Source organism: Odocoileus virginianus, chromosome 24 (genome assembly GCF_023699985.2).
Source record: "Odocoileus virginianus isolate 20LAN1187 ecotype Illinois chromosome 24, Ovbor_1.2, whole genome shotgun sequence".
Classification (NCBI taxonomy): Eukaryota; Metazoa; Chordata; class Mammalia; order Artiodactyla; family Cervidae; genus Odocoileus; species Odocoileus virginianus.
The window spans coordinates 45,016,035-45,036,724 of NC_069697.1; the positions used below are offsets into that span (position 1 = coordinate 45,016,035).

Here is a 20,690-nt window from a genome sequence, read left to right on the forward strand (position 1 = left end):
TCCCTCTCTGAAGAATCTCAGTTGCCTTCTTCAGAGTCTGATACTCACTTTCAGAGCATCGCCCTCATTGCCTTCCACTACTTCCAGAATCAGTGCAGCCAGGATGTTAAAGCCTTGGCAATACCCGACATTCTTGTTCCATCGGGCGTAAGCCAGAAGGACGCGCTTCAATACGACCCGGTCCTGCTCAGCCTCCTGGCCACAGTATGAACTGCAGCCTGTGCGGTGAAGATCCTAAAACGAGAGGGAAAACAATCCTTTTTAAAATAACTCCTTATGCTCTCTCTAAAAGAAAAAACACTTTCATTTTTTCTTTGTCTCAGCATTAAGTCAGATTATCAAAATGGATTTTAGTTTTTAAAATATATGAGCAACTTACATACATGGACCAAAGCTTGTATCTTTTAGTTTTCTAATATGCTGAGGCATTTTCGAGGGGAATTTCAGTCATGCAAATTTTCTACCAAAAGTATTTCCAGAGTTAACACATAAAGACCCTCAGAATTAACAAATATAACATTAGGCTTTCAAATAAATTGACAGTTTATTTTAATGATACATCTCAAATAAAACAAGTCATTTCAACACATGTATGTTAGACGCTAACGTCGTTTCTTTCTACAAAAAAAAAAAAAGATATATATATGTATATATATAAACATTTAGCTATCAAAACTCCAAATAGTATTCAGGAGCAAAATGCAACCAGTACCAAAAAAGACACAGAAAAATCATTCTGGCCAATTTGTTTTTTAAATATGTATAAAAGGACAGAAACATTTGCTGTGCTTTAATATATAATGAAGGCAATACTTATAATTATCAAGCAGAGACTATGATTTTCAGGACATACTCATTTTAGTGACATATTCACTTCAATGAGAAAAAAAAGATTCTCTTAATAACATGATTCTTACAAAACATGCATTGCCTTAACTCACCACTTAAATAGAAAGAAAGTATTTCAAATATGGAATACTTCATCTCTAGGGAACACATACTGAAATTCCAAACAAACAGCTCAAATGTGCATAATGCAGGGGCTTTTCAAGCATATTAAAGTATAAAATTTCATTTTTTTGAAACTTGTCTGAAACACAACAAGTAAGATCAAAATATAGCTCTTTTTAGTTAGTACTTGCTCCTGAAAAAAATATTTTCAAATCTGTCAAAACATTAGCCAACTTCTGGTGACCAGACTCTGCATGAAACAACTTTCCTTTTAAAACCTCAGCTTAGCATCACAGGTAATGTACTCATAGAAAATAAAAAGCATGCCCTAGAGGCTTATGCAAGAGAAGAATAATGGGATTAAATCAAATCAATATCCTTGGCTTTTCATGCCAGGCTCTAATCAACTGTAATAATCCAGGTAGGTGAACCTCGGCTGCCTCCACAGCTGGCCTGAACATTCAACCATCTGGTGCAAAGTAAACCCATCAGTCAATTTAACTATCTTCATAAAATGACAGTTAAGAAATTATCAAAATCCTAATAACTGCCCAATTATTCTAATATGAAATAGGCTTAACTAAATTTCTCAGTGACTTTGATGTAAAAATCCAGTTAAAAGCAGTGACCCATGCTAAACAAAAAAGGAAATTCCATTTCCTATCATGCAGGCAAAATAAGTTGAATATGAATGGAAACATTTTCTTCTTACTAGCAACATGCAGATGTACACAAACAAGGCATCGACAAATTCCCCATTTTAAAAAGCTGTTAACTAATTAAATTAATAGCAGGAAATACACAGACATTCAAACCATAAGGCTTGATCCTCTGTCCAGGACACATCTGGTTCTTAGAAATCTTCCAAGTTAAGACAATAAGCCAAACTCAGAGGTATTACCTTAACTATCTGAATTCCCATCGAGTCATCATCAGGATTACTCCTCTCATTGAAAGTGAAACGCATGGTTTTGTCCCAGTCAATGGCTATACTGTGCAAATAATGATCTGCCAAGGTCAACCAAACCTAAAATAGTAATAAAGAAGAAGGCTAAAGTAAAATGCACAATTTCATCTTTCTTTATTAGGCAATACTGATTGCATCCAACAAGAAAATGAAAACTGTTACTAGAAGAGATATAGCCCACATGTAGAAAACTAGGAACCTCATTGAAAAGTCTGCTGTACTAAATTGTACCAATTATGGACTTTTATTTATTCTTTCAATTAATATTTATTGAGTTCCTACTATGTACCAAGTAACAATCCAGCCATTAAAGATATTGTTAAGAAAACAAAAACATATCAAATTTTATTTCAGTACTAGTAGAATAGCTAGATTATCTTTGCTGTTGTTTAGTTTCTCAGTAACGCTTGACTCTTTTGAAACCCCATAATCTGTAGCCTGCAAGCCTCCTCTGTCCATAGGATTTTCCATGCAAGATTACTGGAGTGGTTTCAGTTCGGTTCAGTCACTCAGTCTTGTGTAACTCACTGTGACCCCATGGACTGCAGCACCCAAGGCCACCCTGTCCATCACCAAATCCTGGAGTTCACTCAAACTCATGTTTGTTGAGTCGGTGATGGCATCCAACTATCTCATCCTCTGCTGTCCCCTTCTCCTCCCACCTTCAATCTTTCCCAGGATCAGGATCTTTTCAAAGGAGTCAGTTCTTCACATCAGGTGACCCAAGTATTGGAGCTTCTGCATCAGTTCTTCCAATGAATATTCAGGATGGATTTCCTTTAGAATGGACTGGTTGGATCTCCTTGCAGTCCAAGGGACTCACAAGAGTCTTCTCCAACACCATAGTTCAAAAGCATCAATTCTTTGGCGCTCAGCTTTCTTTATAGCCCAACTCTCACATCCATACATGACTACAGGAAAAACTATAGCTTTGACTAGACGGACCTTTGTTGGCAAAGTAATGTCTCTGCTTCTTAATATGCTGTCTAGGTTGGTCATAGCTTTTCTTCCAAGGAGCAAGCGTCTTTTAATTTCATGGCTGAAGTCACCATCTGCAGTGATTCTGGAGCCCCCAAAAATAAAGTCTGTCACTGTTTCCCCATCTATTTGCCATGAGGTGATGGAACCAGATGCCATGATCTTAGTTTTCTGAATGTTGAGTTTTAAGACAACTTTTTCACTCTCCTCTTTCACTTTCATCAAGAGGCTCTTTAGTTCTTCTTTGCTTTCTGCCATAGGGTGGTGTCATCTGCATATCTGAGGTTATTGATATTTCAGCCGGCAAACTTGATTCCAGCTTGTGCTTCCTCCAGCCCAACATTTCTCATGATGTACTCTGCATATAAGTTAAATAAGCAGGGTGACAATATACAACCTTGATGCACTCCTTTCCCCATTTGGAACCAGTCTGTTGTTCCATGTCAAGTTTGAACTGTTGCTTCCTGACCTGCATACAGGTTTCTCAAGAGACAGGTCAGGTGGTCTGGTATTCCCATCTCTTTCAGAATTTTCCACAGTTTATTGTGATCCACACAGTCAAAGGCTTTGGCGTAGTCAATAAAGCAGATGTTTTTCTGGAATTCTCTTGCTTTTTCGATGATCCAGTAGATGTTGGCAATTTGATCTCTGGTTCCTCTGCCTTTTCTAAAACCAGTGTGAACATCTGGAAGTTCACAGTTCCCGTACTGTTGAAGCCTGGATTGGAGAATTTTAAGCATACTTTACTAGCGTGTGAGATGAGTGCAATTGTGTGGTAGTTTGAGCATTCTTTGGCATTGCCTTCTTTGGGATTAGAATGAAAACTGACCTTTTCCAGTCCTGTGGCCACTGCTGAGTTTTCCAAATTGGCTGGCATATTGAGTGCAGCACTTTCACAGCATCATCTTTTAGGATTTGAAATAGCTCAACTGGAATTCCATCACCTCCACTAGCTTTGTTCGTAGTGATGCTTTCTAAGGCCCACTCGACTTCACATTCCAGGGTGTCTGGCTCTAGGTGAGTGATCACACCATCATGATTATCTGGGCCATGAAGATCTTTCTTGTACAGTTCTTCTGTGTATTCTTGCCATCTCTTCTTAACATTTTCTGCTTCTGTTAGGTCCATACCATTTCTGTCCTTTATTGTGTCCATCTTTGCATGAAATGTTCCCTTGTTATCTCTAATTTTCTTAAAGAGATCTCGAGTCTTTCCCATTCTATTGTTTATTGGAGTGGGTAGCCATTCCCTATTCCAAAGTATCTTACGAGCTTGTTATACTAGGCTCAGGATTACTCTCTACACTTGGGCAAGAGCTCCTTGGTCACCCGTGGAGAGAGAGGGGGGTGGAGCGTGTTTTTGTTTGTGTATGTGTCTGCACATACACACACATGTGTGTGCGCTCAGTCATGTCTGACTCTTTGCAGCTCCATGGAGAATGGGCCTGTTTCGCCTCTGCATTTGAACCATCCCTCTCTAACACACACAAGAAAACTGATAGATGGGTTCCCATAAAGAATAATTTTTTAAAGGAATCACTGGATACCTTGACTCCTTTCATTACCTTATCCAGAAAAGTTGCTTCATAATGCCATTTTTCATGTGCACTTTGAAGAACCCTCAATGTTCAAATTCTAGGAGTATTAAGATTAGCTTATAATAGAAACAAGTTTATTTACAAAAGAGGTCCACAGGCTTTGAAAGCAAACTTAGGGTTACCAAGGGCGAAATGTGGGGGGTTAATATGTACACAGCACTATATATAAAACAGACAACCAACAAGGGCCTATTACACAGCACAGGGAACTCTACACATAGTCTGTGGCAGATCTATACAGAATCTGCAATGGGATGGATGTACGTATATGTACAACTGAATCTCTTTGCTCTATGCATGAAGCTAATACAGCATTGTAAATCAACTATACTCCAATATATAATAAAAATTAAGTTTTAAAAAAGAAAGGGGAATTGTGGTTGCCAAACGGGGGAGGGGCAAGGATGCATAAGAAGTTTGGGATTAGCAGATGCAAACTATTTTACGTAGAATGGATACACAAGGTCCTACTGTGTAGCACAGGGAACTGTATTCATTATTCTAGACAAGGGCAACTCAATATTCCCTGATAAACCATAGTGGAAAAGAATATGAAAAAGAAATATATAACTGAATCACATCACCCTGCTGTACAGTGGAAATTAATACAACATTATAAATCAACTACACTTCAATAAAAATTTTTTAAAGGGGGAGAAACTAGGTTTACAAATAAATAGCTGACATTTTGACTATCAACAGGTCGACAACTATCAATAGTCCAGTGTTGACTTTTGAACATAACTTAGCAGGCCTAACACCGATTAATATCTCTAGCCAGACCTCTCTCCTAAGCATCACAATCGTATGTGCAAATATACACTTGATATCTTCAATTCAGATATCTAACAGGCATCATAACCTTGACATATCCAAAACCAATCATCTAACCAACCGTCACCCCCAACTATATAGATACACACATACAAATGCTTGTCCCCTCTGGGAAAATAGTAACTCTACCCTTTCAGAAGCTCAAGTCAATCCTGAAGTTTTTGATGACATTGCTCTTACACTTTATATTCAATCTGGCAGGAATTCAAGTCAACTCAGCCTTCAAAATATATCTAGAATCTTATCCCTTCTCTCCATCTCCACTACCAAAACCCTGATCCATCTCTTGCCTGAATTATTGCAAGTTTCCCACTGCTCTTTCTCTCTGCTGTTGCCCTTGTCCCGCGCATTCTCAAGCTAGCAGTCAGAATGGTCCATTTAAAATATAAGTCTACCATGTTATCCCCCTGCTCAAAACTTTCCAATGCTTTCTCATCTCACACTGGGCAAAAGTCCTCCTACGGCCTGTAAGGTCCCACAGGATCTGCCATTCCCCTAAGGTCACCACATTACCACTGTGACCGCCCCCCACACACACTGCTTTCCCCTTTGTCCACTGGGCTTCAGCCACCCTGGCCTCTTACTTCTGCTTGGATACTCCTGAGATGCTCCCACCTGAGCGTGTTTTCTGTCTGGAGTACTTTCCACAAGGCAGCTACATGGCCACCTGCTCACTTCTTTAAGTGCCCTATTTAAATGTTACCTTGCCATTTAAAATGCTACCTCCTTATCTCCATTTCCCTACACTCTCCTTACTTCTTTCTTTGCTTTATTTTTATGTACGGCACTTAGCATCATCTGAAATACTTTATATTATATTCATAATAAACTCTACAAGGGTGAAAATTTTGGCCTGTTGGGGTTTTCTCCCACTGCTGTATCCCCAGTACCTACAGAAAGTACCTGGCACAGAATAATCCATAAATAATTATTGAATTAATGAATAATGAAGAGGGACAGATTTGAAATTACTAAATCTAGAATATTCTTTTTGACATTCCAGACACTTTAAAGAGAGACAGAGTGATGGTCCCTTTGCATTTGCCATACAAATCCTCCTCACCTTTCTCCTCCATTCCTTTGGTATTCCTGTCGATAGTCTGGCAACTGCCTTTAGAGCATCATACCACTAGAAATAAAGAAGAAACACTATCAAAGTGATAATATTGACCTGGTTAAGCACTTTTCAACCATTTCTCCATCTTGACATTTGTAGAATATGATAATATTTATACAGAACACTGGGGTAAACACTCCGAGCTTCCTTCAGCCAGCTATGTCTGGTCTAAGGGGCATGACTGCCCCAAGCTCCTCAACTTAGGCCCCCTTAACACACCTGTTATCCACTTGCAACCCATGCACACAAGGGTTGGGAAGCTCTGGCTGAGAAATCAAAATGTGTGTTACAGATTCAGAACAACAGCAGTTGGTTTTTAAATTTTTTTCCCACACTTGAACCATTAAAAGAAAGTACAAAATTTTTCACTGCAAGTATAAATCCAGGCCACTTATAGCTTCGCAAGCTATTTCATCCATAAGTTTAAAAACTGACTCATCTTATGCATATCCAAGCACATGCTAATCTTCCCACTTTGAGAATATATCTCAGTGTACCTTGTTGTTGCCCCCAAATAAAGGTATTTTTGAAACTAAAAATAAAATTACCTGCTGAAAACCATTTTGACCTAAAGATGGCTCAAGAGTGAACTTCAACTTTGTGTCAACTCCTAAAATAAAAAGACATAAATAGCAGTTATCTAGGGAGAAAATACACTATATCAAAAATAAAAGTAAAAATTAACCTTATACTACTGGGTCATCATAAAATTTTTAAAACACTCATTTTTTTTTACTAGATTACAATCTTGTTAATTGTCAATTTTGTTAAAAGGAAAAGAATATTAATTATTAAAATAGAAAAACATCCTGTGGTAATAAAATGGAACTTATCCATAGAGTGGTGCAAAAACAAAAAGTGACACATGGGCTTGCAGTCACACAGACTTCCACTCAGCTTTGGTTCCTACAGTCAAACAAAGTATTTAACCTGAGTTTCAATTCTCCATCCTTAAAATGAGGATAAAGCTTATCACAGTTAGTTGTTGCAATGATTAGCTGTATATCACTTAGTACAGTATAATTAAGATTTATGAAACATGGGAAGAGAATTCTTTACTTACAGAATTTGTTTTTTAGGACAGTTGCATTGGCTAATTCTATTAAGGAAAATTCAGTGAAATATCAAAAGGTATAAAAAATAATGTCACTGCCTTCCCACTTGTGGAATAATCCGTATTTTAAAATTCTGTCATGATAGACTTATTCATTAAAGACATGTTTGTATATTTAGATTACAAGCTAAGAATAGAACTGAACCCCAACTGCAAGTTATCTACAACCTTAGATAAACTTCTTTGACTCAAATCTCAAATCTACAGAATAGAAGCAAATAAAGAGGAAAATGTATAAAGACTATATGCTATATTCATATTGGACTTTTTTATTATTGAGATGAAATTACATGACAATTTTTATTCCCACTTAAATTATATCAAAAATAATGTAACCAAATCTGAAAATGCTAGGTATTCTTTTTTTATAATTTCAAAATGACATTTTAAGCCCACTTTAAACTTAATAATTCAAGGACCAAGATACACCAAATATTGTCAGTAGCATTGTTTTACAATTTTCATTTATGATGAATTTTTGCTTTTAAGATGTTGAACGGCAGATTAAGCATACTGAAACCTCTCCACAACTTCCACTACTTAGGGAACAATCTTTCTTTAGAATCTGGTATGTAGATAGGAAGATACTTCAGAATTTGTAAAATTATAATGATAAAGTAGACATGTCTTTTTAAAAGCATATATGGAGTCAAGAAGCTGAAAAGAGATGTGTATGATTTACCCAAGCCCATGACAGTATGAAGATGCCCTTCTTGGAGTCCTAGAAGAGTACTGTGTATTCAAGAGTTTGGTCCTAGATTTCTAAAGTCAAGCTTTATAATCAGTGCCCTGATAATTCTTTTCAGAGCTTCCCAGCCAAAAGCATACACAGTTTAGATAGATAAGACTTTCTTCTTTGAAGGTATATTATGTATCTTGATGGATTCTCATTACTCTGAGATGACTTAAATGAGTGTGCAATGATACAACGGGCGATAAGAGTGCCTCCAGCTGGAGCCACGATTTTAAGACAAGATAAAACCTTGGTGAGGTTGCTGTCCAGATGCAGGGTGCTGAATGGAAGCGCGTTTAGTAATGACGTTTGCTTTATAACATAACAAAGACCAGGAAATTCGGTCTCATGCTCTTATCTCAACCGATCTAAAATCCTTGGATTCCCTGCATGTACGACGGAATATGCTCCCTTGACTTTATCAGAAGTACCTGCTGGGCATCGTGCCAATCGCCTTGCTGAGCTGACACCCGGCTGGGGTTAGTCAAAATCACAACTATTTTCTCACGATCAAAAATGAGTCACAGGATTTCACTGAAATTGATCATTCGCCGCCTGCATGCAAAAGCTGAAATCAGGTCATTTCTACCTCTTTTCTTCTAACTGAATAAGGAAGGGGAGAAGGTTTGTGTTTCATCTGTTAATCACTGGATATTCCGGATTCAGGAACACAAAACACTTCTAACGTGGGAAGGAGATTTTTTTTTTTTTTTTTTTTTAAGGCTAAAGAAAGACTGTGAATAACTACTATAGTCTCTGTAACTAGACACTTCCTTGGGGAGAAAAACAAAGAAACCACGAGGTTCGGAAAGGCAGTGACGCGTTCCACCCTTTGGGGCTTAGGGCCTTGATTCTCTCTGCAGCCTCGGGATAGCAGGTCCCCCAAGGAGCAAGGAGGCGGAGTGGAGGGAGGAAGGGGCTCAGGAGAGGACAACCCCCCTGGAAGCCAGCTGGTGCCACCCTGGGGACAAGTGGGTGCTAAGCACGGGTCTGGGCACAGCCGGCTCCCTCTGCGGCCACTCCTAACCACGAAGCCTTATGCCCAGGGGCCTGAGCACGCTAGGGCTGGGCTCATAAAACCCCCGGGGAGGAATGCCGGGTGATGGAGCAGGCGCGGAGTTCTGCAGCCTGGAGATGCAGGGATGTGTAAACACAGGCTGACAGCAGAAAGGGCCTAGCCTAACACAGGCAGCTCACTCGGTCTTTACCTCCAGAAAGGATCTCTACTTTGCAGGAGTATTTCCTGCCTGCTTTCCACCCGGAGGCTCCTGGTGATATGATCCCGGCACTCACGAAGCAGGGACGCTCAAGAAAATGCACTCGATTTTTTCTCCTTCGCGGTCACTACCTTTCCCTCCGACCCCAAGTATCAAACCTGTGCCTTTCTCCGCCTCCCACACCTCCTTTAAGGTGTGGCTTCTTGTGAGTCCGAAGCACAATTGGTTGCACGGCCTCTGACAGCCCAGGCAGCCGGGCGCACCAGCCGGCAGCTCGGGGCACAAGCCAGGGCTGGACCACTCACAGGCCGCGGGGCGGGGGCGCGCGGGCAGCCGGCGGGAGCAGCCTCCTCCGCGCCTAGGGAGGCCGCTGCCCGGGCCAGGCCTGGGTCCTTGCTTTTCCCTCCCAGGCCGACCCGGCCCCGCCTGCGCCCAGCGGCGGGTGCTCCCGGGCCCAGCGGAGTCCCAGCTACGGCAGAGGCACCAGCGCCGGGGGCGCCACGCGACTCTCCAGGGCTCCCCTCTGCCGCCCCGGGTCCTCACCCGGCTCCAGGGTGCAGAGTAGCCGGGGCGCGGTCCGAGAAATGCAGCTGCGCTTCTTGAGCACATTGCTCAGGATGGTGCCCACGCCACCGCCGCCGCCGCCGCCACCACCACCCTGCCGCTTCAGGCATCTCCCTCCACGTCTCAGGGAGCCGGGCAGCTTGTCCTGCCGCATCCGAGGGCGCCCTGGGATCCCGCGCTCCGCCTGGGTTCCCGCCGCTCCGCTGGCGTAGCGGCTTGGCGCGCGCCGGGGGCTTGGTGAGATCGCTTAGTCGAGAGTCCCTGGGAAGCAGCGAGAATGCTCCGGGATCGACGGACTCGCGGAGCACCGTGGAAGCCGCCGAGAGTGGGGCGGCCGGCAGGTATCTGCAGTGCGGAGCCAGCCAGGCTGAGGCTTAGAGAGGGCTTGGGGCGGGGAGGAGGGCGGGAGCGATCGAGTGCTGGGAGACGGAGGCGGCGCTCCCGCCCCCAATCCCGGCATCACCACGCGCAGGCGGGGCGGCCTTAGCTCCCCAGCGCCTGGCAGGCTCCCGGCACCTGCGGGCGGGAGCCGCGGAGCACCCCCAGCCCGCGCGCGGGCGGATGAGCAACGGCGTCCCGAGACCAGGAGAGTGACAGAGATCTCCGTGCTTCCCGCAAGATCTGAGACGCTGGAGGGAGCACCAAAGAGAGCAAATCTCAGGTGCAGAACATCAGCGAGTGGCTGGGGGATGGTGAAGCACCAGCTTCATCCCAAATCGTGTTAAACTCTTTCCAGGCATCTTAGAGGGGCATGCGAAGCACGTTAAAAGTATTATTATCATGATTAGTAGTATTAATATTATTTATATGTTGTATGTTAATTAAATATATAATATTATTATAATAATGGCTGTTTCTTTTGGAAGAGTGGAATTAAAAATAAAACTGTTCCACTTAAAAGCACGGTTTTTCTCTCCAGCCAGAGACTTCAGTAGTCAGAACTACTAGCAATAATTACTGCTGTTTTTAAGTCATTCATAAACTAGGGCATTCCGACATTCTCCAGTGGATATTAATCATAAAGGTGAATGAGTCATAAGAAAGGAAAGGATGTGGAGGGAAATACGAAGATATTTGTATATATATATTTAGAAAAGGCACAACAGATGGATTAAAAAAACTAAATAGTATTTATATGGAAGAGAAAAATGTAGAAGAGAGAGAAATAGAAAACATATTTCTCTGGATGTACCTTATGTAGTTTGGACTCTGGAATAACATTAATATTATTAATGGTTATTAATAGCACTATTAGTTCATTATAGTAATAATATTAATAAATCAAACAAAAAGAAAACTCTAAAATTTACAAATGAATAGAAACACATGAACCTAACTCAATATCCTTTTGATGGCAGAAGAACACAGAAAAAAAAGTAAGTTGCTTTTAGAGTATAGTATTATGCTTGTAGAATGGTGGTATACCTTTTAAGAGCAAATAGAACTACAAAAAAATCTTAAATGTCATTCTGTAGCATTATTGGTTTTTTTTAATTCTTATGTACACTATAGAATAACCTAAATAATGTTAATGTCAAAAGGAACCAAGGTGTTTTCAATGTAACAAAAAATAAAAGTGCATAATCAAAGAAATTAAGTTTTTAAATCCTGCAACAGTATATCTTAAATGGAAATAATGTATGAACTCATCTTTTTTCTTTTCAAAAATATATATAAAGCCACTGAAGAGGTTTAGAACTAAGAGCCACCCAGCATCACTGAATAACCCTAGCATCCAGAATCTGGTCTCTAAAACTCTCTCCCCACTAAAAGGAACCAGGGATCCTTTAGAAACATCTTGATGAACAAAGGAAGAAAGGAGGTGCTTCAAGACTGACTGAGTCATGGCAAAAAGACATGAAAGCCACACAACAGGATACTATTGACCTATTTGGAACATTTTGAGCATCAAAAACAATGGTTGCTAACAGACAGATGAATGGATAAAGAAAGATGTGGTATATATACACAATGGAATACTACTCAGCCATAAGAAAGAATGAAATAACATTCTTTTACGGCAATATAGATTGACCTAGATATCATCATACTAAGTGAAGTAGGTCAGAAGTGAAGTGAAGTAAGTCGCTCAGTTGTGTCCGACTCTTTGTGACCCCATGGACTATAGAGTCCATGGAATTCTCCAGGCCAGAATACTGGAGTGGGTAGCCTTTCCCTTCTCCAGGGGATCTTCCCAATGCAGGGATCGAACCCAGGTCTCTCGCATCGCAGGCAGATTCTTTACCAGCTGAGCCACAAGGGAAGGAAGTCAGAAAAAGACAAATACTGTATGATATCACTAATACGAGGGATCCAAAACACGACACAAATGAACTTATTTACAAAACAGAAACAGACTCACAGATATAGAAAACAGACTTAACAGTTTCCAAAAGAGACAGGGGGTGGAAGAGGGATAAATGGGGAGCTCAGATTTAACAAATACAAACCACTGCATATAAAATAGATAAACAACAAGGCACATCTGTATAGCACGGGGAACTGTATTCAACATTCTATAATAAACCATAATGAAAACAATATGAAAAGTATATATATGTATGTATAAGTGAATTACTTTGCTCTACACCCGAAACTAGCACAACATTGTAAATCAACTATGTGTGCCCAGAGCCTCAGTCGTGTCTGACTCTTTGTGACCCCATGGACTGTGGCCTGCCAGGCTCCTCTGTCCATGGGATTCTCCAGGCAAGCATATTGCAGTGGGTTGCCATTTCCTGCTCCAGAGGATCTTCCAAGCCCAGGGACTGGAACCTGCGCCTCCTGCACTGCAGGCAAATTCCCACCAGGGAAGCCCATCTGATGCTTGACGTTAGCCAATTTGTTCACAGGGCAACACAAACCCCTGGGTGAAGATGGTATTGGACACCCATAGTTAAAGGCAGAAAACTGGAAGGAGAAAGAAAATCCAGCTGGGAAGTGGACACTTGGTCTGGCTTTCCCAGAAGTCTCATTTGCTCAAACCACAGAGGGTTTATGTCCTCTTTTAACATGAAAGGCTACTCATGCTCAGGTTTTAGCACTGGGCCAGCAGGAAAGACAGCCTCACCAGCCAAGAGGAGGAGACACGGACGCTGCTCTACAACACGGCCTCCAGGCTAGAGAGGAGGACATCTAGGCCCTGCTGACATCCACCACTCAGACCATCCCACACCCTTTGACTCAGACACCTTCACCAAACAAACTTTTGATTGCATTTGGCTTCATGTAGAGACTTGCCCCGAGGAGAGACCACACTGACCAGCTAACAGCAGTCAATATCCCTGAGTTCACTCAACTCTCAGTGAACTGAAGAAATCCTATCTCTAGGCTGCCGAAGCTTGAGTATAGACCTCAGACTGCCAGCTCACCCAGATATGTCATGGCTGACAAAAAGGTTTGCCTCTGAAATTCTTCAGTTACAGCATTTTTCTTACTGTGAGTGACAGGGGCCTGTTTATCTTCAAGATCAAAATCTTACTGCACTTAGATTACAAGGAAAAACTAACTCTAAAAAAAAAAAGCTTTCTTGAAAATTTCTCATTCTAAACTACATAGAAGTTGACACACACAAAAAAAATTTAAGAGTTTCTACTATTAAAGCAATACATAATGAAGGAATTAAATAATATTATTTTGTTTACATGGGAGAGGAAAGCCAAGACTGCCAACTTTTGTAGCAAACAGATAATTAAACACTAAAATACAATGCTCTAAAAACAGTCACGGCACAACCCTAGCATTATATTTATTGTATGACTCATAGTTTCTTATTCGTGTCTGGAATATTGTTTTCCAAAAGCAAAAGATAAAGATGTCATCTGAAGTCAACTCGTAGAGGAAACAATGCCAGCATGAACTCAGCTGGAGGATCTTAGCTAGTGAGATTTCCACCCAAACCCAACTTACCATCACTCTTCACTAACTGAGTGATTTTTCCTAATCAAATAATATCTGTGAATTCACGTTTGGGCAAATCAGCCTTTGGCATAGTCCAGAGCACTTATGATTTAAGCTGAATTTAGGAAAACTAAAAACTTCACGTTGGATGAGAATCCGTTACTGGCTTGCCAAAGAAAATGAGTGCTTGAGGAAATACTCTGAATGTCTCAGAGTCCAATACCCATAGTACATCCCCAGAGATGCAAGCTCCAGACCAAAACAAGGAAGTAGGGATCATTCAGCTAGTTGTGCATCTCCAGGCCTACATGCTGGCAGTGGAAGCTTTCTTGAGAGCAGATGACTCCTTTAACAGAGAAAGGAGACAAGTTAGCAGGAAAGGCAAGTCCAACATTTTTAGGAAATAAAAGCCAAGTCCCCTGGGGCTTCCAGAAGGGAATCAGGTCCGGGGTTTCTGTGATCTCCTAATGCTGCTATTTTTAACAGGTAAATCTTAAAAGAAAAAGGGCCTATGTGTTTATCTTTGGGGATTGAACAGAGCAAGTAGTGACAATTACCAAGAGAAAAAGCTCTGAAAACCTGAAACGAAGAGACAGAAAGCACGGGAGTTGACCCACTCTGGGGAGGTGGCGTGAACTCATCCTGCCGGCTTCACTTGTCTCTGGCAGCTGTGCTCAAGCTCACAAGTGTTTGAGAGTTAGAAGAGATGCACCAGACATCAGGCCCAGTGCTGGCCTTCATCAGGCAGGAGACAGTGTCTTCTGTTGTTGCTGTTTGGTTCCTAAGTTGTGTCTGACCCTTTTGTGACCCCGTGGACTGTAGCCCGCCAGGCATCTCTGACTATGAGATTTCCTAGGTAAGAATAATGGCGTGGGTTGCCATTTCCTTCTCCAGAGGATCTTCCCGACCCAGGGATCCAACCCACGTCTCCTGTGTCGCAGGCAGATTCTTTATCACTGAGCCACCTGGGAAGTCTGGCACGTCTTTGCATTTGTGCTAATGGAAAGGGTGGTGGTCTGGTGGCATGGGCTTCCCAGGTGGCACAGTGGTGAGGAATCCACCTACCAGTGCAGGTTCAATTCCTAGGTTGGGAAGATCCCTAGGAGTAGGAAATGGCAACCCCCTCCAGTATTTTTACCTGGGAAATCCCATGGACAGAGGAGCCTGGCGGGCTACAGTTTACAGGGTCGCAAAGAGTTGGATACTACTGAGCGTGTGCGCGCGCACACATACACACACACACGCGCGCTCACACACACGCTGGTGGCATGAAGTCTCTTCTCTCTGCTCTGCCCACAATTTCTGCAGGTCCACGAGCAACTCCTAAAATAGGAAAAGTCGCATCTCCTAAAGGGACAGTAAACTGTGACCAGGTCCATAAGTTCTCCCCTCAGACCTAACTAAAAGTAGGGCCTTAATAAATAGTTCCTTCAACTCATTACCCAGGAAGGAGCCCACACAACTATGAGCTCATGGAGACATCGTCATAACCATTTTCCCTCATGAGAGAGACAGAGAGGAAGGGAAGAACCTTACAATTATCTGACACATCACATGATATACTAGACCATTTTGTTTTCTTTTTGAATGGTTCCTCTTAAGTCATAAAACATATGTGTCTACTTAAATACAGGTATCCTTGAAGACAATTAGGTGTAGCTTTTCTATTTTGTTTATCTCAGAGATAGAATTCTGTTGCACATGGAACAGAGAGGCTTTGCAATTTCAACACCAAATCACACTCAGCACTATCTTCTACGTCCCAATGGTCCTTGCTTATGCTTTCTCAGAATCATGCTTTTAATCAGATATTTTCAAAAACAAAACCACACTTAACATTTCCCCCAAGCATGCTCAAATATCTTGGATGAAGTATTTTAAGGATAACCAGAAAGTTTTATTAACTTTTATTAAAATTTTCTTAACAAACCAGAAAGTTTCAAATTCAAAACTTATCTAATATAAAAATTTAATTCCTAGCTGAAGTGAAGCCCTATTTCAGAGTACCATCCTGGAAATACACATAAAACCCTGCAGCCAGGTCCACATAACTTCAGATGCATAGCTAACCCAAGATTTTCTATTTTCTAGAAAAGTCTTTTCTTGCCTCAAAAGAACGGAAATTGAGGGACTTCCTCGGTGGTCCAGTGGTTGGCAGTCTACCTGCCAAGGCAGGGGACACGGGTTCGATCCCTGGTCCAGGAGGATCCTGACCACAGCGGCTGGGCCTGTGGGCCACAACTACCGTGTCCGTGTGCTGCAGCTACTGACACCCACGTGCCTGGAGTCCCTGCTCCACAACAAGAGAAGCCACTGCAATGAGAAGCAATGAGAAATGCTCTGCAACAGAGAGGAGTCCCCGCTCACCACACCTAGAGAAAGCCCAAGCGCAGCCGTGGAGATCTAGTGCAGCCAAAAATGAATAAATAATCTTTAAAAACAATCGTAATGGAAATCGATTCAACACCACTCAAGGAAGGTCTATGCTGACCATATAAGACATCTTTAATTTCTGTAATTCATTCATGCATTAGTGAAAAGTTATTCCTCAATTGCTGTGGAAAAGGCATGGTGCTATGGCCTCTGGGAAATAAAAGTCTGAATTCAGTATGTTCTCTACCTTCAAGAAGCTTAAATTCACTGAGGGACAGACAATGCAGGTAGTAACAGGACAGTGTGAAAAGTTCATTTCAAATACTTTGCAAAATAAAATATATTGCTCTATTTTCGTCAAAGAGTGTTCTGCCTATGTGTTCCCCTAGGAGTTTGATGGTATCCAGTCTTACATTTAGGTCTTCAATCCATTGTATTTTTGTATATGATGTTAGACAATGTATAGGGTGTTCTAATTTCATTTTTTTACATGCCCAGTTTTCCCAGCACCATACTGTTTTGGTTGCTGTAGCCTTATAGTATAGTGCAAAGTCAGGGAGCATGATTATAGCAAACATAATAAATATAAGTGGAATATAACCTTTAAAAATTGTAAAGCACTATATTGTACATCTGTAACTTATGTAATATTATACATCTCCTATAATTCAATTAAAAATTAATTACTGTGCAAGTACTTGGAGGGATACCATTATCTCTACTCCTCCTAAGTATCAGACATATTCCAGTGTTTTCCCAGGGCTTCATTTTATTGAACTATTAAATTTCACCTGAAAGCAGGCTAAGGACAAAGCTTATCTCTGCTCTTCTCATAATTGTGATATTCAGCCTTTTATTTGTACATCAAGAGTAGAACTGAGACCAATCACTTTAGAAGATGAAATCGTGGTTCAACCTGGTCACAACTGACTACTTACCTAAGATTTCCCAACCTTTACACCAAACTATTCTGAGATTCTTTTTGATCCAGTTGAGGGATATGAAAGGAGAGGTTTCCCATACCTATTGATGTGTATTAGTTTGGCTTAGAAATATATGTTCCTAGAGAGGAAAAAAGGAAATAATATGCTTTAAAAACAACATGCTTAACTTTGATGGTAATGCTACAGAGGTAGCAAAAGGAGGAGAGAGAGCTGAATTAATGTGAATGCTGACTTAGCTGGCCCGGGAAACTTAAGACTTCCCAGCTAGATTCATTCAGAACAGAAGATACACAGCATGTGAACGGACGAGGAAACCCATGAAAGCTGCCCCTGGTAAGGCCACGTGGTGGGTCAGAAAGGACATATGCATACCTACGGCTGGCTCATGTTGATGTTTGCAGAAACTGACACAATTCTGTAAAGCAATCAGCCCTTCAATTAAAAATCAACACATTTAATAAAAAATAAAATAAAAAGGAAGATCCTGATGATGCAGGAGAGAGACCAAGATTAGAATGCCACTGCCCATACTTAATTGTTCTATGTCCTTGGGCAAGTTGCTTAATTTCTGGGTTTCAGTTTCTCCTCTTTGGAATTAATGACACTTAATTCGAGTAATTGTGAGACTGGGGTCGCATAATGATAGTCAAGACTCTTAACACTGGAGTGATGCAAAGCAGTCACTCAACACCTTGGCACTGGGGTGTCCTCAGTGTTTGTTGATAACTATACAAAATAAAGGTTAAATAAAATAGCCCTGTTCACAGTCTACCCAGAAGTCTGCGCAACAGAGGCCCAGGCCCTGAGCTACAGGGAAAGTCTGGCTGGCTAGAACACCCCCTCGAGGTCTTCACCAGATGCTCCCCTTTAGCGTTCCTACCCTCATACCCTCACTCAGGGGGAGGAATACTGGTTGATATTCATGTTCACGTCAAAGTGCAAAATCAGAACCGCTAAATGGGGCACACAACACAATTTAAGGACACTCTAACTGTAGTAAATCATAGCCTCAGGAGACCAAAAATGCCCTTTCTTTGGGAGTTTCCAGGCAAAGACTGCAAGCCCAGCAGTCAGGAGTGCTGGAAAGGACACTTAAAATGAGATGAGGTTCAACTATCATCACCAGTAAGACAGCTTCCAACACTACGATTCTCCGAGACCAACTGAATGGATATTCAAGTCTATTACTCTCTAAGAATTCCTCCATCCAACATAATACTGACCAACTATAACGCTTAAGAGCATATAGCTTGGATTATTATAGTTTCAGGTAAACTGACAATTAAGCAAAAAACAGGCTTAATGAGGCTTCAATCCTCATTAAGGATATTTTTTAAATGTATCATTATATTTTCTTGACTTAAAAAGAGGAGCCTGAACAAACTGAATTTTTATATATTTACGAAAAATCTTACATTGTCTTTATATTTTTATTCTCATTGTCTGAGAGTCCAGGACAGGTATTAGAAAAGAACTGAAAATCATGTTAGGAATTACTTTAAAAGGAAAACACATGTCTCCTGAATTATACAGGTGACAGAGACTTGGGGGTAAGAGGAGTTTTATTGTATGTCAGTCAATATAGGACTCAGCATTTTAAAGGGTAGCAAGTCTGGTGACTGATACTCTTATCTTTACCTCCACAGACACAGGAATTCACCCGTGTCGTCTTAAAATAGTCACCTATGTGTTCCACTTTTGTAAGTCAATGTAAAGTTTGGTAACAGAGAAAAACTCTTAAGGAAGCAGACACTTTTACTAAATATACTTCCCATGTGCTCTTCTCTTCTAGAAGCAATACAGGTGTGGCCTAGTATACTCATGTACTTAATATAGCAGCACCTTTAATTACCACTGCCTTTAGTCCCAGCTTGCCACAGAGTGTCACATCGCGGTACCTCACTCTGGCCTAATGCCAGCATCAATCAGATACACCAGATCCAAAGGAGGGAATAGATTACGTCTAAGTAAACTTACCTCTGGCTTCTCTAAACTTTAAACCTTCCTAATGCTTGAAAATAAGTACCACAGTCTCTTTTAGGAAAGTTCAAAATAATTTTCTAACACAAGGCCTAAAATACAGTAAGAACTCAGTAAATTTTTTTAATTGCATCTATGACACAAAGAATATCAGGTTGGGATCCTGCTGACTGAACATTTTTAAATGGTAACAGCCTATATTTCAGACGCCACACTTCTGCCACCCCCATACCTGATTCACCCACGCCCTTGAATTATTTACAGGCTTCTCAGTAGATCATAAATTACATTGAGCACAGGGACTAAGACTTCATTGTTGGATCTCTCCCCTCCCCTGCCCGCAGGCAGCATGGGGCTCATACACATCTGACACCCAGTACAAGACCACGAACAATAAATGACATCATAAACTCATGCCAAGAGGACAGCCAGACATTCTCACTCCTTAAAAAAAAAAAAAAAAAGGAGGACTTTTTAGTCAACTACAAGAGAAATAAGCAGATGTGTTTATGAACAGTTATTTTGACTGACATTTATGCCATGTATCCAAAAAAATCCATAATCACTATTCTTAGTCTCCCTGACAAGTTTCCAAAATATATGTGATGCTCAAATATCACATATGTGCTCTACTCACCCCTGGTGGCTCAGAGAGTAAAAAATTCTCCTGTAGTGCAGAAGACCTGGGTTTGATCCCTGGGTCAGGAAGATCCCCTGGAGAAGGGAATAGCTGCTGCTGCTGCTAAATAGCTCCCCACTCCAGTGTTCTTGCCTGGAGAATCCCATGGACAGAGCAGCCTGGTGGGACACAGTCCGTGGGGTCTCAAAGAGTCGGACACAACTGAGTGACTTTCACTTTCATCAGGTAACACACTCCTAAGTTTTAGCCATAATGGCAGTCCTCTGTCCATGGGATTCTCCAGGCAAGAATACTGGAGTGGGTTGCCATGCCCTCTTCCAGGGGATCTTCCCCACCCAGGGATCAAACCAAGATCTCCTGCAGTGCAGGTGGACACTTCACCACCTGAGCTACTGGGGAACCTCCAGGATAGTATAGAAGCTAAAATCAGACTCTGGAACCAGCTACCTGGATCAAAACCTGGCTCCAACAGTCAGTAACTACATAAACGGGTAGGTTAATTATCTCAATCTCCTCACCCATAAAATGGGAAACAATGTATTTCAAAACAGTTATTCTAAGGATCAAATAATACAAGGAAAGCACTTATGGTACTGTCTGACTCAGAGGAAGTTCTTTATAAATGACTTATTGTATCATTAGCACACAATATTAAAGGCACTTAAAATTTTTTTAAGGAAAGACATCTTGGAAGTTTTTACATCAACATTATTGTAGAGAACAAATGATGCCAACTGGTCACTTGAGTGTCTTTGCTCTTTAATTACGTTACCTTGCATTT

General features: G+C 41.3%; 1 protein-coding gene and 1 long non-coding RNA gene across 5 annotated transcripts in view; one reads left to right on the plus strand and one right to left on the minus strand.

Moving 5' to 3' along the window:
• TBC1D30 (TBC1 domain family member 30) overlaps positions 1-20,690 on the minus strand; it is a 92,410-nt gene that overhangs the window by 34,460 nt on the left and 37,260 nt on the right. For 2 of the 4 annotated variants that reach the window (XM_020882819.2, XM_070454652.1), the window contains exons 3-6: positions 6,993-7,054; positions 6,391-6,456; positions 1,853-1,978; positions 49-234 (exon numbers count right to left, since the gene is read on the minus strand). In XM_020882819.2, coding sequence (XP_020738478.2) covers positions 49-234; positions 1,853-1,978; positions 6,391-6,456; positions 6,993-7,054 — 440 coding nt within the window. Of the gene's footprint in view, positions 1-48; positions 235-1,852; positions 1,979-6,390; positions 6,457-6,992; positions 7,055-9,499; positions 9,590-10,051; positions 10,711-20,690 lie in introns of those variants that run through there. The other 2 variants (XM_020882820.2, XM_070454653.1) reach the window with 2 other exon arrangements.
• LOC139030868 (uncharacterized) lies at positions 10,343-16,696 on the plus strand. Its single transcript, XR_011483309.1, has 2 exons — positions 10,343-10,413; positions 16,064-16,696. It is a non-coding gene; the product is annotated as an uncharacterized lncRNA (long non-coding RNA).